The 17655-nt window shown below is 49.0% G+C and overlaps 1 protein-coding gene across 1 annotated transcript in view; it reads left to right on the forward strand.

Moving 5' to 3' along the window:
• LOC126540381 (venom metalloproteinase antarease-like TserMP_B) overlaps positions 1-17655 on the forward strand; it is a 46698-nt gene that overhangs the window by 16139 nt on the left and 12904 nt on the right. Inside the window, exons 3-4 of the mRNA XM_072286744.1 lie at positions 17-125; positions 2235-2378. Coding sequence (XP_072142845.1) covers positions 17-125; positions 2235-2378 — 253 coding nt within the window. The remainder of the gene's footprint in view (positions 1-16; positions 126-2234; positions 2379-17655) is intronic.

Consider the following 17655-nt stretch of genomic DNA (forward strand, 5'->3'; position numbering starts at 1 on the left):
TTGCTTGAACTCGTAGGAATGGCACACAAGGGGAAAGCCTGCAGGCCTGGCAGAGCTGGCATAGGATTGGACAGGCCTGTTACCTTCTCCGGTGTGCAAACGGCCGCTCACGAAATAGCACATTTGTGAGTACACTGGCCTGCTCGACAAGCTTTCGGCATTTTACACGTATTGCCTCATGACTGCAAGTGAGGCCCCTTGAAATAATGTCCACATAATACATCACAAGAAATGTGGAAAACAGTCGAAGAATTATAGGTCCGTTTGCTTGATAGTGGCGCTGTGCACAGCATTCACAAAGGCAATTTCGAAGAGAAGCTCGAATGCAATTGTGAATCTAATATGCATGTGGTCACATACGAAATTATAAATAATGTTGAATACAATACTGACGTCTATTCCCACTTTTTCCTACAAGTCTCCATCATCCTCTGAACTCTCGATAATGTTTGAAGGCCTTGAGATTGACAGATTGTGGAAAAACTTTCGAGTCAGTAGAAATACCGACAATATGAAGGCAATCCGCAACGTAGGCGTACAAGCAGCTTAATGGATACCTTAGGAAAGAAATAGAAAGGTTCAACAGCAACCATATTTACGCATAAGGAAAAAAAAGCCAATTAAAAAGGCCATGACGCAATCGGACATGATCTCTGCAATGCGGTGCACTGCATGCAGGAATAAATTATTCAAAATAATTGAATTGCCATAATAGTGTACGTACGTATATGAGGGCTGACACGGTATGTGAGAGACTGGTGGTTCCTCAGTTTTATTTTGTTGTTGAGAAACCATTTGAATATCTTACTAATTGAGGACGTTAGCAGGCAAAGTCCAATTTGAATATATATTGCAGAATCTTCAGAATAGTTGCGTAAGGTAGAGCAGCCTGGCAAGAGAAGTTTGTTATTAGTAATCTGGACTTACTAAAAGGAGTACCACAAAGGAGACTGGACTCCTGGACTCCTATGAGTACCACAAAGAACGAAGGCGTACAAAAACTATTCTCGCCATAATCGTTCAAAAATCTTGTGCTGGAAATTTTTCGTCTGTAAAAGAGAGTAATATGGTTAATAGTTCACGCAAAATAGCAATAAACAGCTTAGTGGCGCAACCCACCACCCCGTTTCAAAGGGGACGCTCATAGCAACCATCCATCCATCAATCCAGCACGGCGGCGCCCATGGGTGATATTGTACGCGATCGAAATTCTGAAAACGCGTGCAAGCTGCAGTCATTAATTCTGGCTTACTCAGGTTGAACTGGCCGTGATTGCTTAGTGGCTATGGTGTTGGGCTGCTAAGCACGAGGTCGCGGGACCAAATCCTGGCGACGGCGGACACATTTTGATGGCGGCGAAATGCGAGAACGTCCGTGTACTTGGACTTAGGTGCACGTTAAAGATTTCCAGGTGGTTCAACTTTCAGGAGTCTCCCACTACGGCGTCCATCATAATCAGATCATGGTTTTAGCACATAAAACCGCATATTTTCTTTTTTTTTAAAACCGACACTGTTAACAGCTACTTTTCCCACTATTGTGTTCGCGTGTAGAAAAAAATACCGAAGATAGTGCAATGCCGGTCCCACCCGCGGCTGAGGTGACGCGCGCGTTAAACACTACCCAACTGTGGGCGGATTGCCAAGATACTACAATATACTATCTTCGCTGCATAGAGACGCATTGCATAGCTGCAAAGCGTACCACTCGTGAAAGGGCCGTTTCGTTTTCGGGAACATAAGCTGGCCTCGCCAAAAAACGCCCTTGACTTACTTATGACCAAAGCTGTACTAGAGAAAATCATGAAATCGCGTAGCTATTGTATTGTAGAAACAATTTAACCTTCGGACGACACGAATCGCAAGAACATTGGCTCGATAAAGAAAACAATACTTGCTCACAAGTGCGACCGCACTTCACGAATGCTGGCGTGTAATCGCTCTCGTACTCCCTTATTACTGTTTCCAGCATGCTTCCAGTGAACGACTACATCCTCGCTGCAGGTCGAAAATTGTTATAAAAACGGTCCACGGTGTTTTCCATGCTACCACTACATTTTACGCTCTGACCAGTAAGCATTCCGGCGTACTAAAAAAAAATATACGTTGCATAAGAATTCGTAGTCACTTTCTTTATAGCCATTTGCACAGTGCAGCCCATAGAAATACCTTGCAGCATTTCTATGCAACCTATTCTATGAATATTTCACAGTTGGCGAATTCCAATGTTTACAGGTTGAACGCTCCTCACGACGGCGATCCAGAAGCGAAAGATTGCCCATCAACAGACGGATATTTGATGAGTAGCCCTCGAAGAAGCGGAAATAACAGCTGTGCGTTTTCCAACTGTACCAAGAAGATTATTGCCGACTTTCTAACGTAAGCTTGCTGCCAAACCATACATAAACCTTTCCTAGTAGGCTACAGTATTTGGGAGCGAGCATTAAGAGCCCCGTGCTGACGTAGCGACTGGAGACAGGAGATGAGATTTGCAGTAGGTTTCTAGAGCAAATGACCAAGCAAAGTTTACGGTTACGATACCATGGTCATAAACAGACTATTAGGTAACCTGACAAAGACAAAAACGTTGCGACTGATAGCTGGCATCTTGAAGTGGCTAAGGAGTCACGTTATTTCGGATTATGTAGTTTTCAGGAATGCGAACTATTCCACAGTAAACATACACACAAATAAAAGAAGGGGTAGGAGCACATTTAGCACGCACGGATACCCTTCAGGTGTCGAATGATAGCCCACCTGCACTCTTGAAAGACGAAAGTATACAAAGATGAATGCACTCTGTGAGTACCTCGAAGTTCGCAATAAAACTGATCGTAAACCTGTGGACCATGCATCGAGCGATAGAACGGGAATTGAGCGCGTAACTATGAGCGACAGGTAAACTATGGTACCAATTAGATTAGCTGACATATTTCTTGAGAGTAAGAATAAGTAAAGCGGGGATAACCATGGGGCCACTATAGCAATAGCAGGCCTGCGAGGCACACGCAGCATAGTCACAGCGTTGGCTGGAGGAGCAGCTCCATAGGAGCTCTATTCTCAGGACCACGCACTACAGGGTCTTCGCGGCGAAGTCTCTTCAAGTCGTTTTCACGAGAACGATCTGAACTGTCCGGCTAGCGTCGACGGCGATCTACGGCTTGTGCTTGTGCTACGGGGCTTCTTCCGCTCTCTGCACAGCAGTCTCTTGAACCCGATTGTTGCCTTGTTGCGGCCGCGCGAGTAGCTCTACGATACGCTTATACGAACCGCTCAGTAGCGGTGTGTATCATAAGAGAATTTTCCGTAGGCATTGTGCACCGTAGAGCAACCACAGGCATCGAGACTACGTGGCGCGCACAACACATCCCTTGACCGTGCCACGGTACGTTCCTGTTGTTGTTGTTGTTGTTGTTGATGATGATGATGATGATGATGATCGTGTATTGGCATCTCTTTCGAAACGCGATGGTGACAAATATTCACCTCGCCCACTTGAGTTCACCAGGTCCTGCTGCATGCAACACGCAAGTGCTATATGCAGCTGCTACACGTCGTGACACCACGTGCAGTGTAATGGAACTGCAATGCAAAGTTTGTACGTATCGACGCTACGCGGCGCGCATGTCATATCGCGTGTCACAAGGCACGATACGATGCTAATAATGATGATGATGATGATTTAATGGCATCCCCTTTGAAACGGGACGGCGACAGTCACCTAGCCTGCTTTAATTATTCAGGCATTCCCTACATGTTTTTCATTACATCGATATTTATACATCTCCATAATTTTCTTTTTCTTCCTCAAGATTTCACTGTCTACATTTTACCGCTACGTATGCAACCTGTACATGGCGGGTCACCTGGTGCAATAACATGCAACTGCTATACAAAAGGCGCACGCATAGGCGCTACGCGGCGCGCATCTCACATCGCAAGGCAAGTGGCACGATGTGATGCTAGTGGTGATGATCATGCTCATTTATTTGCATCCCGTCGGAACACGGCGCTTGCATAATCACATAGCGAGGTTAATTTATTTGGTTAAACAGAAATAATGTAGATTCGGTTTAGACGCGGAACGTCGATTGCTATACTAAATTAGTGGACAGCTATACGACCTAAGGATAATGGTTTTATCGGCCGTGTAAACTTGGATATATTCGCTTACAAACTGAATTAACTAGCATGGTGTCAGCGCACAGGCGCACATGAACAGGCCACACTCGATGAGCGCGGAGACTCGCTGTCAGAACACTGGTGCGAGCAAGCGCGGCAGCTGCAGCGAGAGAATTGCCCTTCATGATCTCTATCGCTTCGACGCAAGAGCGGCGATGTGTCAGCCGTCTGCTGATTCCTTCAAAGAAACAGTGCGAGCGATCGCGCGCCACCATGTAAAGTAAGCACTTACTGGCGGAGTCGAAGCCGCACTCCGTCCCTCCTGCGTTGCCACTTCACTTTCCTCCCTATCGTGCAGCGCGCGAGCTTGAGCCGCAATGATCAGTTCCCCTTGTGCCCGGTCGTCAAATATGCATTTGCTGCCGTAGCACAACGCCGCCCCCCTCCCTCCCACCCCCCATCGGCTTCTCGTGCTATGGAAGACGACGTGTTTGCTCTCCGCTTTCCTCTTTGCGCCAGATTGAACACCGATCGTCTGTTTCTTCGCGCGCTTTCACTCGCACATACAGCACACGACGCGCGGCGACGGTGCTATCACCCTTGGACTTTATGCGGAACATCATGGCGACGCCAACGGCAAAAATGCGTCTCAAGCGTCCGTATAATCGCTATAGCAATAATACATGTTTCTTCTAGCACGCTAGTATACATCTATTTAAACATCTTTTTCTTTCTCAAACATTCTTTAGCAGCATTGTGCCACTACCCGTGTACCTGCTTCATGGCGTTCTAACTGGTGTAATAATATGCAACTGCGAAACAATATGCGCACGTATTGACACTACGCGGCAGGCATGCCACATCGCGTGTCTCCTAGCCAGAGCTTCAAATCTCCCTTCAGTCGAGGGGGGGGGGGGGGGGGGGGCATCATAGGGCGGCGACCAGTACAGACTGCGCACACTCACACATGCTCAGATATATACGTTGCCTACAGCACCATTTGTGCAGGCAATAGCTTGCGATGAAATCGATAATCTTGGAGTTCCTTCTGTATATGCCGTTGCCATTTCGCATCTGTCTAATGTTCGTTGACCATCCACTGGTCAGCGGTATCCTGAAGGCTACCGAAATCCAGCCGAGTGACTTAACGTAGACAATCAGCCAATCTGTTTTGCCGGCGGGCGTCTCAGTCACGTTGCTCGCCATTGTAATAACCGTACTCTCTCCTCCCATCTGCGCTGCCATTTGCCACCTACTATCGCCCCCTCGCATTGTTGCGCCGCACCTTCACCAACGTGTTACGCTCTGTAAGTCACATATAAAGATTTATTTACAATTTGTAGAAGAAAGGCAACGATACAGAAACAAGGTGGCTGTCGAGAGCTATTTCACCTCGACAGGTGAAATCATGTGCTGTCTTTGGTGCCAGTTTGTTGCCCCTCTTGCGCCGCCTTGGATGTGTATATATATATATATATATATATATATATATATATATATATATATATATATATATATATATTCCACCCACGTTTCCCACCAGGTTACCTTCCAAGACTGGGCCATGGCGCACGCCCGACAACCGCCCAATAATTTTCTATTGTGGCCTTGCTAGTTATGTAGTCAAGAGTTCGACGAAAGTTCGTCTGGTCAGGTAACATGATGATGAAGAAATTGCGGTTACTGACCAAATCAACGCAAAAATAGCACAGAGACGTTTCGGGACCCATACGGGCTCCTTGATCACACTAAATGTGGGCAAGAGACGCAAGTTGTTTTTATGCCAAAATGTGAGGTAGAGAACGGGTGTAGTCCGTAGTTTGAATAAATAAAGATTCTAACAATAGTCACGTCATCGAATTCTTTTGCTTAGCTATTAGGAGCGTTTTCCCCATCGATGCGGTCACTGCGATTATCGGCGTGTTCGGCAAGTGCGTTCGAAGCTTTTTTTCTTGTTGGAGACGTCCCTTTGGTGCTCTTTTATTCTTCTCGTGAATTTGCCGGTTTCGCCGATGAAACTGCAGCTGCAGTCTGCGCATGGTTCCTTGTAGATGACACCAGGGGAATTCTTGCTTTCAAGCCGATCCTTTACCTTAACAAGCTGATTTCTCAACTTGTTGGATGGCATGTGGGCTATTATAAGATCGTATCTTGAGAATACGCGGCTAAGAGCTTCGCTGACGCCAGGCACATATGAGACGCCAGCGCGTTTCTTGCCTTGATACGGCTTGGGATAAAGGACCCGAGCTTCCATTTTGTTAATAAACTTCGTGGGGTACCTGTTCCTGGATAATTCGTGACGAATTGTCCTCAGTTCGTTCTGCATTTCGTCGCCACTTGAGCAGATGCGTGTGGCCCGCGTCGCGAGAGATGAAGCGAAGGATTGCTTGTGGCAAGCCGGGTGACATGAATTGAAGTTTAAGTACTGGCCGGTATGAGTCGCCTTCCTATGCACGGCAAATGAGAGCTTCGTTCCACTTCGCCGCACGAGGGCGTCAAGGAAGGGGAGGCTGTTGTCACACTCGTATTCTGTAGTAAATTGTATGGCTGCTTCTGCTGAGTTGAGAAGACGCAGGAGGCGTAAAGCGTCCTGACTTCGCACGATGCAGAAGCAGTTGTCTACGCAGCGGATGAAAATCTTTGGCGCGGGAGCGAAGTCAGCGAGGGCCTTCTGTTCAATGACCTCCATGACCAAGTTGGCGGTAGTAACGGAAATGGAAGCACCCATGACAGTTCCGTTGATCCCCTTGTGAAACTGTTTGTCGTAGCTAAGGTAGGGGCTGTTCAAATAAAAGTCTAAACGCTCGAAAATGTCCTGTACTTCCAAAGGGGTGCTCTCAGCGAACGTGTCTTCAGCCAGCAGAACATCTTTGCATGTAGATACGGCCAGGTCAACGGGTTCTGAAGTGAAGAGCGACTTCAGGTGAAATGACACCATAACATCGTCTTCATCCAGGCAAATGTCGCGCACTTTCCCCACGAAGGCTGAATAATTCGAAATGTACGTTCCTCTTTTGCCCGCGAGCAAGCCCACCACTTGGGTGTAGGTAACCTGATATCCGGTGCAGCGGAGACCTTGTGAAGTCGACAATAGGCCGTAGTGGAACGGCTGGCTAGTGAACTTTCGGTAATTCATGTATTGCAGGTGTGGACCCGTTACTCGTTAGTTCACAAGAGGCGATGGTAGTGATGCTTTTGCTGCGCAGGTACAAATCTAAAAACCTTCGAGAGGAGCTTTTGCAGTTTTGTTTGCAGGTTTACCGTGGGCTCTTTTTGGATCGCGACGTAGGTGCCCTTGTCTGAGAGGAAGCGGCTCTTACTCGCTTTTAGTGTGACCAAGTAACCGGTACAGGTCCCGAAACGCCTCTGCGTTATTTTCACCTTGACTTGGTCAGTGACCGCAATTTCTTCATCATACCTAGTTATGTGGCACGCTTCTGTAAACGTCGCGCATTGCTTATCGGAGCTAACGAACCTATACACTCCGTTACCTCCGCACTCCCCTGTGATTGCGCCTGAAAGTTCTTACTGTGCTACAGATGTCATTGCGCTTTTTATGCCATTGCCTATAATTATTCATCGCCGATGTTCTCTTCCCTTTGCTGTCATCACTGTCAATGGGGGCTTCACTGATATGGTCGTCTCCAACAATTGTGCCTCACCTCTCACTTTGCGTCGCGGAGAGTGCCTTGGACGTCTTGAGCCCATGGACTCGGTGACCACTTTCGACGCACCTCTCGATGGCCCGTGTCCCGAGATCAGCACCCCCGCTCATTGGCCTACTTCTCCCTGCCTACGCTGGACGTCTTGGACAACTCTATGGGTGAACTACAGTGCCCTACTCAATGTTTCATACTCCTCAACATGTTTTGCAATCTACGTTCGACTATCAACACTCGACTTCGGGCCGCGCATCGACGGTCTGTGACGAGATCGATACGGGCACACACTCTCCGTTGCGCCAACGACCTTATGGATCATCAGCCACGGAGCTCCGTGTTATTAAAGACCGAATCAGCAATATGCTTCAGCGCCGAGTCGTTCAACCTTCTAACAGTCGCTTGGTGGCCTCTGTAGTCCTTGTAAAGAAAAAGGACGGGTCCATCAGGTTTTATGTGGGCTGCCACCGTCTTAACAAGGTAACTCATGGAGACGTGCATCCTTTGCCGCGCATCGACGACGCTCTCCATTCTTTGCTAGAAGCAGAGCACTTTTCCTCACTCGACTTACGTTCTGGCTGTTGGCAAGTGCCTATGGCTCCTGCCGATCACCCCAAAACAGCTTTCGTAACACCCGATGGCCTGTATGAATTTAGCGTTATGCCGTTTGACCTTTGCAATGACCCTGATACTTTTGAACGGACGATGGACACTCTCTCCCGTGGGCTAAAATAGAAGAATTGCTTACGTTATCTTGATGACCTGATTGTCTTTTCTCCTCACTTCACCACTCATTGGTACCGTCTATAGCAGGTCTTTCAATGCTTAACTGATGAAGGCCTTGAACTCAATATGAAGAAATGTAGCCTTGGAGCCAAGCAGTTCACAAAACTCGGGCACGTGGTTTCTAAAGACGCCATTTTACCCGACGCAATGAAACTTCGCGTTGTCATTGATATCCCGAAACCCACGTACTTGCAGTAATCCCGAAGCTTCAAAGGGCTCTTGTATTACTTTCGTCGTTTGATCATGAATTTGGCTATCATCATTGCTCGTTGACCCAACTCCTGCGAGGCAACATTGGCCTCTCTACCTCGTCCCCAGATTGCGACGACGCGTTTACAACATTGTGCCATCTGCTTATATCGCTGCCAGTAGTGCGTCATTTCGACCCCATTGCTCCCCCAGAAGTCCACACGGATGCCAGCTGCATAGGACTTGGTGCTATGCTCACTCAGCGCAAAAGTGGATACGGTGACAGAATAGTATCCTACGCGAGCAGGACACTAACCAACGCTGAATAAAATTATTCCGTAACTGAAAAGGAGTGCTTAGCTATCACTGGGGTCGTTAGAAAAGTTAGAACATACCTGTATGGCCGTCCCTTTGATGCCATTGCCCACGTTCACGCCCTATATTGGCTGTCTACATTGAAAGGCCCGTCAGACCGTCTTGCCCGCTGGGCCCTCGGATTAAAGGACTTCGACTTGCGCGTTGTGTATCAGTCTGGCTGTAAGCACACCGACGCAGGCACTCTTTTACACTCGCCCATATCAAGTGATACAACATGTCTTTCCGCCATCGACTGGATATTTTCGTCACCAACACTCGTCGATATTGCTGCGGAGCAGCGCAAAGATCCGTTGATTGCTGCTTTAGTTAATGTCTTTGAAACTCATCAGTAACTCGCCTTTCCGCGCTATCCGCCGGCAAGCTGCCCACTTCGCAAAACGGGATGCATTGCTCTATTTTCGCAACTATGCTTCGCAACTATGCTCGCAAGTGCTTGTTCGTCGTCCCTCGCCACCTCCGCGCAGATGTATGCTCCGCTTTCCATGCGGACCCGCAATGCGGCCACGCTGTCCTCTTCAAAACTTATTCCAGGCTACGTTTGCGCTTTTTTGGCGTGGCAAGTACAAAGCCGCAAGTCTCCTGTTTCCCATCCTAGTGGTTGGTCCCTTGCTGCCGATTCCATGCCCCTCTCGACAATTCGACCCCGTCGGCCAACCTCTGGGGCGCCGTACCATGCACACCTACTGGGAATCGCTGGATTGTTCTTGCCGCACATCACCTGATCTGTTATGTGGAAACAGCTGCGCTACCAACCGCCACATCCCCCGACGTTCCGTCTATACTCTTGCAACACTTCGTATTTCACCAGGGTGCGCCTCGGGAACTTCAGAGTGACAGAGGGCCTTTTTTTCCTTTCCGAGGTAGTTAACGTGTTCGGTTGTTACTGCATGCCGTGCTGATCATCGCACCACTACTGCCGACCCCCCGCAGACTAAGGGCATGACTGAGCGATTGAGTCACATTTTAGGTGACATGCTATCCATTTGCATTGCGTCCAACCACAGCAACTGGGACCTCGTTCTACCATATATGACCGAAGCCTAGAGCACCGTCTCACAGGCCATGGCGGGATTTTACCCCTTCTTCCTCCTATATGGCGGTGAACCTTGCTGTACACTCAACCCGATTTTCCCTTACCGACCCGATCCATCCGAGTGCACGCCGCTGTCAGAAGCTTCCAAATACGATGAGGATTGCCGCTAGCTCTCGCGCTCTTTTACGACTGAAAACCAAAGGCAGCAAAAGTTCTGCCGCGATGACCAGCGACCCACCAGCGCATACCAGCCGGTCTGATTAGTCTTCCTCTGGATACCTTCGACCACTGCCGATGTTTCATCCTCGCCAGTACCACGGTATCTACCACGTCGCGCAACAGACATCCCCTGTCAATTACCTCATCGAGCTGCTCACGCAGTAAACCGACTTAAGTAGTCGCGGACATGAGACGCTGCATGCACAGCGACTCAAAGTGGACTACGGTCAGGTCGTACTCTTCTCCCCTCGAGTCGCGAGGATGGCGCTCGGTTCTCCGGGCCGAAGTTGTAGCGAAGAAAACAGGCGCATGGTCAGCGCCTCGCTCGAAGATAGAGATCGCGCGCTCGGTGCCTTACGCTCGACCAACAGACCTGCTTGTTTATCCTTCTGGCCTTGTAATTAAACCATGTTACAATATACAGGGTGTTGAGCTAATTTGGGCTAAGAATAAGGCGCTACGCGTGTGGCGCAGTATTGAAACGACATGATATTTTTTTCCAACCCGCACAGCGGGGGGATTAACAAAGATTGCTTAATTAACTGTTTAATTAGTAAATCTGGCGAAAGATCTTTTATACAGAAGTTGTAGCGCTTGCTCAGAAACATCGGATTATTTCATGTATGCTAAAATAACCGCTCTATTTAATTTTTTTCTAGTTTTTCTTTAAAGTGCGGGAAATTGAAAAAATACACCACGTGACTGCCGGTTAACGCACCGCGCTTTTAGTGCCATCAGATATAAGTTGAACGAATTAGCAAAGTCTGTTCGGCGCACAGAGATCCATTGAACACGCTTTCGGTGACTACGATGGACGTGAAGTGACAAATGGGGCGTAGCATTTTAAGGAAAAAAATCCTTCAGCGAACACGCGGCCACCACATGCGAATGCAATATGGGACCGAAGGCAGCGTGGTTTTAACTCCGTCCTTCATCACACTATCCACCTCGGCCACTCCATCGTGTTTCTTTATTAGTCCGAAAAGAAACAAAATGCCTGCGCTGCGTGACATGCTGATTTGTCCATTTGACATGTTAGCCATAGAGTAGTGAGCTTATAAAACGCCCGGCTAATCTGCGTCATGCATTTATTTATTTTTATTTATTTATGATACCCTCAGGGCCAAAGGCATTACAGAGGGGAGTGGTGTTAATATACAAGTAAAACGTACAAGAAAAATACAATCTTCGCTCATTATACAATGTTAGCTATATCATTGGAAAAATTACCTAAACTATTAGCACAATAACATGAAAAAAACCTTATAGATACAGCATCAGAAGGAAGGTGATTCCAATCGCGACTAGTCCTGGGCAAAAAGGAGTGAAAGAAATGCTTAGTGTTGCAAATGTCAATACCAACTTTGTGGCTGTGATCGATGCGATGGGATCGGTAATGACGCCTAGAGATAAATTGGTCGCGCAAAACAGGATGATAGTACAACTTATGAAAAAGAGTTAGTCTGGAAATTTGGCGGCGCGCAGACAGGGATGGGAGAGCAAGATTAGACTTCATGGCAGTAATACTAGCAGTTCTATTGTAGTTGCACAAAATAAACCTAACGGAGTTATTTTGAACAAGTTCTAGTGCCGTTACAAGCTTGTCCTGACTTGGATCCCATATCGAGCATGCGTATTCCAGCTTGGAACGTATTAGTGTTTTATACAGCAATAGTTTAAGTGACGATGGCGCTCTAAGAAAGTTACGACGTAGGTAACCTAACATGCGGTTTGCGTTGCTAACTATATGTTCAATATGAATGTTCCAGGTTAAGTTAGTGGTAATGTGAATGCCAAGGTATTTGTACGCTATGCTATGTGCAACCAAAGCATTGAGTTTTCGCTGAGGTATTAACTGTTACTGCGAGGAAAAACAATTTCTACGTGTAAAACGCCGAACGCAAAACTGGCATTCTTTTTCTTCTTTAATATTATTATTATTTTTTGCACAGCCTACAGCCAGGGAAAATACACCAAGCGCGGAAAAAAGAACGTGATGTTTATTTGCCACTGTTGGGGTTGTCTACGCAAACACATAAAAATATATCGAAAATAAATATAAAAAATTGTTACTATTTCATTGGCAGCGCCACAAACACAATGTAAACGCCAAAAAAGAAGTAACAAATGTCCAAGAATGCTCCAAACGTTGGAATCTCTCCTTTTTTCTTCTGTGGCCAGAACGAGGTGAACTGTATATTAGAGCATGTTAATTTTATATAAGGTAAAATGCGTTGCGCCCTGGTAAAAAGTGCACATGATCTGCATTACGACCACTTTCTGTGATATGATAACGTTATATAGCATGTTGTGGGCTAGCGATCACAAAATGTCATTTGCATTTTTACTACACTGAAAGTATTTGCCGAATGTGTGCAGATGTCACAGCTTCTCAGGCGTGTTGCTTTGTATCTTGAGGTAGCAGCCTACATTACAAGCTCGGGTAGTCGGCTTCTGGAGAGTGGAGTAAGTGGGAAGACTGCTTACCTTGGAGCACACGGAATCAATGTTGATCAACATAAATTTAGAGCACACCAGTAGGGTATAGTTGTCTAGCCAAATTGGTAGCTTGCTTGAGAGCGAAGCATGAACTCTGCCGCGAAACGCAGCAAATACTTTTTCTTAAGGACATATAAATTTTTCACGCGAAACTCTCCTAACAACATTAATTTCTGTAATGCGGTCTATTTATCTCTCGTTGGAGATCAACTTCCGGTTCGGATGCGAGCGCACGTCTTTTCCTGGCGCTCCGTTTCTTTTCGACAGTTACGCGCGCTGTTCGCGTCTCACCATCTTCTGTCGCACATCCTCTTCATCGGTGTCGCTTCGGCCACACGTCGAGACAAGCCTCGGAAAGGTGCGTTGCTTTCTGGCCGTTTTACGGCCGCTTTTACTCGCCAGCGGGCGGCCTTGCTAAGCCTAATGCATGGCCATGACTGCGTTGATGACCGAGCCCGGGTCATCGAAGCTACCTCCATCTGACGACCATGAACAACGCCAGGGACAATCAGCTTTGATGACGCCTGCCCAAGACTGGGGCCAGGAAGCGGCTACGCCACGTCCCGAAGGCGTTCCGGAAGCGTCTACCACAGAACGCTCTGCTGGGATGCATGAAGAACGCTGTGGGCATGCTACCGCTGACCAACAACATAGACGCGAACGCCAAAGATGAAAGAACAATAGGGAACCGAACGAACGCAGCCGCAGCCGCCACCGTCGTGATAGAGACCGCTCTGCAAGTCTGTCAACGACGGCGAGTGCGGTATCGAAACGAACGCGGCACGACTCTTTCACGTCATCGACCTACGAAGACGCGTCCGCCCCTTCTAGTGACGAAGACGACGTGCAAACACAAGCACCACCGACATCCTCAAGCCTACAGTCTGATGTGACAACGCCACGTCAAGCAGAGACTGCATTGCACGCGTCTCAAGAACTGGTTTCTTACGCAAACTCAACTGAGAAGCTAGAGACAATTCGAGACGCCGGAGCCCTCTCCCAGGACGCGTTTGAAGATTACGGTGACGAAGGAGTGTGGAAAGTGCAACGCCGTAAGCACAACCAAACGCGGCCCGAGAAGGAAACACCGCCAGAAACTTTTGTGCTAGTCGTGAAACCACGGGTGAACGTGGCGCTCACGACTGTACCAGGCAAGGACCTCCTCCGCAACTTCGTGATGGCCACACCCGCTGCTGTCAACACCAAGCCTTTGACGTACACGTTGCAACCAGCATCTAACACCATACGCTCGTTCACGACAAGAGGCAAGCAGACGGGCTTCTCAAACTTTCACACCTAGACGTGACCCACGGACAGATACCAGTACAAGTGTATCAGGCACCCGGACGAGACATGTGTCGAGGTGTTATATACAACGTTGACTGCAATGAAACAAAGGCTGAACTCCGGGCAGCCTTGACCTGTGAGCACCGACGTATCCTTGACGCGCGCCCAATGGGAACGCGTGGGGCATGTCTACTGACTTTTGAAGGACGCCACCCCCCTAACAGAGTCGTGTATTACGGCCGCATCACCCGAGTTTCAATTTACGAACCTAAAAGCATCGTGTGTTCTCGTTGTCATCGCTTTGGTCACAAGAAGGATGTCTGCCCGCACGAAGCGGTATGTCCTACATGCGGCAAGACACACGAAGGTAGTACTACTGGCAATGAATGCAAACAGACGACGCCCAGATGCCGCAACTGTGAAGAAGAAGGTCAGACGGCGACTGACCCGAAGTGTCCAGCTAAACTGAAGTCCGACGCGAAAATTGCTAAGAAACTCCGCTCAAGGCCCCGCTCTCGTCGTAGAAGGCACGGCGCACACGATCGAGAAGCCGCACTAGAACTGTCCAGTGCCATGACGTCAAATTGACGCAGCAGCTACTTGAAAGTGAAAACATCTCAACGCAGCCACGTACCATAAAGGAAGCAGTGAACGAGATTGTTTCAAAGAACTGCGCACAACCAACAACGGGAGGAAACGGCTGCAACCTCAACTACGCAGCAGCGCTCAAGCGAACTCAACCAAGTGGAGACAAACCGGCGAACTCTTTACCTTATACCACACCTATGCTGCCTTCACCATCGCAGCTGGTTGATACATCGAAAGACAGTGTAGAAGCTGAGATTGCGGAACTCGCACGACAGAACGTCGAACTGCGGCGGAAACTAGAAGAGAACGAAAAAAGGCATGCAGTACTGCTCGAACGTGTTCGTGCCAAGCGACAGCAGCAGCCATGCAATCCGCAGGAGCTCACTAAAACGCAAGAAACAACCTCTACTACCACACAGCAGACAGACCTGGCTCTGCTGGTACAACAACTTTTGCACCCTCTCCTCCAAGCGCAGGAGAAGCACTTCCAACGACAATATGGCTTGCTCCAACAGCTCTTCGCCTCGCGTCAATAGCCACCCGGCTTCGCGTACAGCCCTCGACAGTCCCACTCCACACGTTTTACAGTGGAACTGCCGAGGGCTCGGCACTTGTGCGACAGAACTGAACCTCTTGTTCGACTGTGTCGGACGCCCCCTTGCGCTTTTACTTCAAGAAACTAATGGCACAGATCGGACACTACGACAGTTCAATGGTTATTACCAACCGTCAATAGAGCATAGAAACAGGAAACGACACCGAAACCCGCCGCACAATGGTATTGCCAGTGCAGCCGAAGAATTTGTAATACGGGGACAAGCGGCTGTCTTTGTCCGCACAGACATTCCGCAAACGCAGATTGACACTTCTCAGTACTCGACTGCTGTGCAGGAGGTGGTGGCTGTCCGTTGCAAGATTGCAAAGCGAAATGCAGTGCTGGTATCGGTATACATGCGCCCTGAAGTTAGCTCCCGTACACGCGGTTCATTCACGTGGATTCACGCTTTGCGGAGACGTTACCCAAACGACGACTTCCTGATAGGCGGCGATTTCAACGCCAAGCATCCGCAGTGGGGCTATGACTATCACACGCCCCGCGGAATGGCACTCGCAGATGCCACGGAGCCAGCTGACTTAGTGCTCGCAAATGACACCGACTACCCCACCCACGCTGCCCTGCATAGTGGACAACGTAACACGACCCTAGACATGACGTTATCCACACCAGCCTACGTGAAAGACTGGCGATGCGATCCGGACGCCTGGGGCAGCGACCACTATCCACTGTGGATTACTTTGAACGTGGGACGAAAGCGTGCGGCCGGGCGCACTGTGCGCACGATCAGATGGGATGCCTACAGAAGAGCATTTGCGGAGCAACCCAAGACTTCATCCGTACGGGAGCGGGCGTCACGCGCCCTGCGCAAGGCCACTACTGAGACTGAGGTGAGAGCTGATGCCCGGCGCCGGACATACATATGCTAAACCTTTGGGATGCGCGCAAGCGAGCACAGTTGACGTACGAAGCCAATGGCCGACGACATCGCGACCGTGTGCGACTTCGACGTCGCACTGCCATCGCTAGAAGATACGCCAAGCGCCTGTATCGGGAACGTTGGAGCCAGCACTGCTCATCATTCAACGAAAGAACTGGCCTCCACAAGGTGTGGCACACGTTCAAGGCTATGACAGGTCAGCGTAAAACACGCAGTGCTATTTCAAATGTCTTGCTCAAAACTAGCCAGTCAGTCAGCCAACTCCAAGATGATGCCGCGAACACGTTTTTTCCCCAACCGGCGACGCCCCCGAACGTCGACATTTACCGGAAAACGCCGCCAGTGACCGATGAGGGCATCCAGGCCCCATTCTCACTCTTCGAGCTCGAACAGGCACTTTCTTCCATCAACGCGCGAAGCGCGCCAGGCTATGACGGCGTGACGTGGGCGGCTCTGAGGAATCTGGAAGAATACGCAAAAAAGCAACTTCTCGAGGAGATTAACGAAGTGTGGATCAACGGTGAAATCCCAGCAGGATGGAAGCATTCGATAGTCACACCCATACCGAAGCCAAACAAACAGCCAGATGTACTGTCAAACATGCGCCCTGTATCTCTCACACTTACTACGTGTAAGCTGGCGGAGCGAATGGCCTTGACACGCATATCTCACTTGCTAGAAACAGAGGGTCGCTTTCATCCAGCCCAGACAGGGTTTAGACCAAACCTTGGCACTCATGACAGCCTCCTACTTGTGAGGGAGGTGTACTGCGTCGTGTTCCTTCCTTCAAGATCGCACTTTTTCCATACGGATCGACGGAGACGTCGGGAAGGTTTACCCAAACATAGTGGGAGTCCCACAAGGCTCCATACTATCACCCCTCCTATTTAATTTGACTATGATAGGCCTGGCTGAGCGACTGGAGGCTATTTCCGAACTGGGCTTCACAATTTACGCAGATGACATCACGTTATGGACTGCATCACGACCAATTGATGAGCAGCAGGAGACCCTGCAAGCGGCACTTGACGTTATTGACGACTACCTGCCACAAACTGGCATGCGGCCATCTCCAGAGAAGACAACCTATGTGGTGATCCGAGGTTCAACGCAGGACGAAGCAGCCCTCACACTCACTCTCGCAGGCAAAACGCTGCAGCAACCAGAAAAATCAGTGCGCGTTCTCGGGATACCTATTGACCGCACAGGCACAGCGGATGCGTGGCTCGCAGACCTTCGTCGGACATGGCACAACACTCTGCACCTGATAAAACGAATCCGTTTCCGCATGGGCGGTGCTGGTACCGACGTATGCCGAAAGCTTGTTAGTGCTTTGCTGACATCCCGAGCGATATACGGAGCGCGCTGTTATGACCTGCTTGCTCGGCACTGGACACAGC

Source organism: Dermacentor andersoni, chromosome 3 (genome assembly GCF_023375885.2).
Source record: "Dermacentor andersoni chromosome 3, qqDerAnde1_hic_scaffold, whole genome shotgun sequence".
Classification (NCBI taxonomy): domain Eukaryota; kingdom Metazoa; phylum Arthropoda; class Arachnida; order Ixodida; family Ixodidae; genus Dermacentor; species Dermacentor andersoni.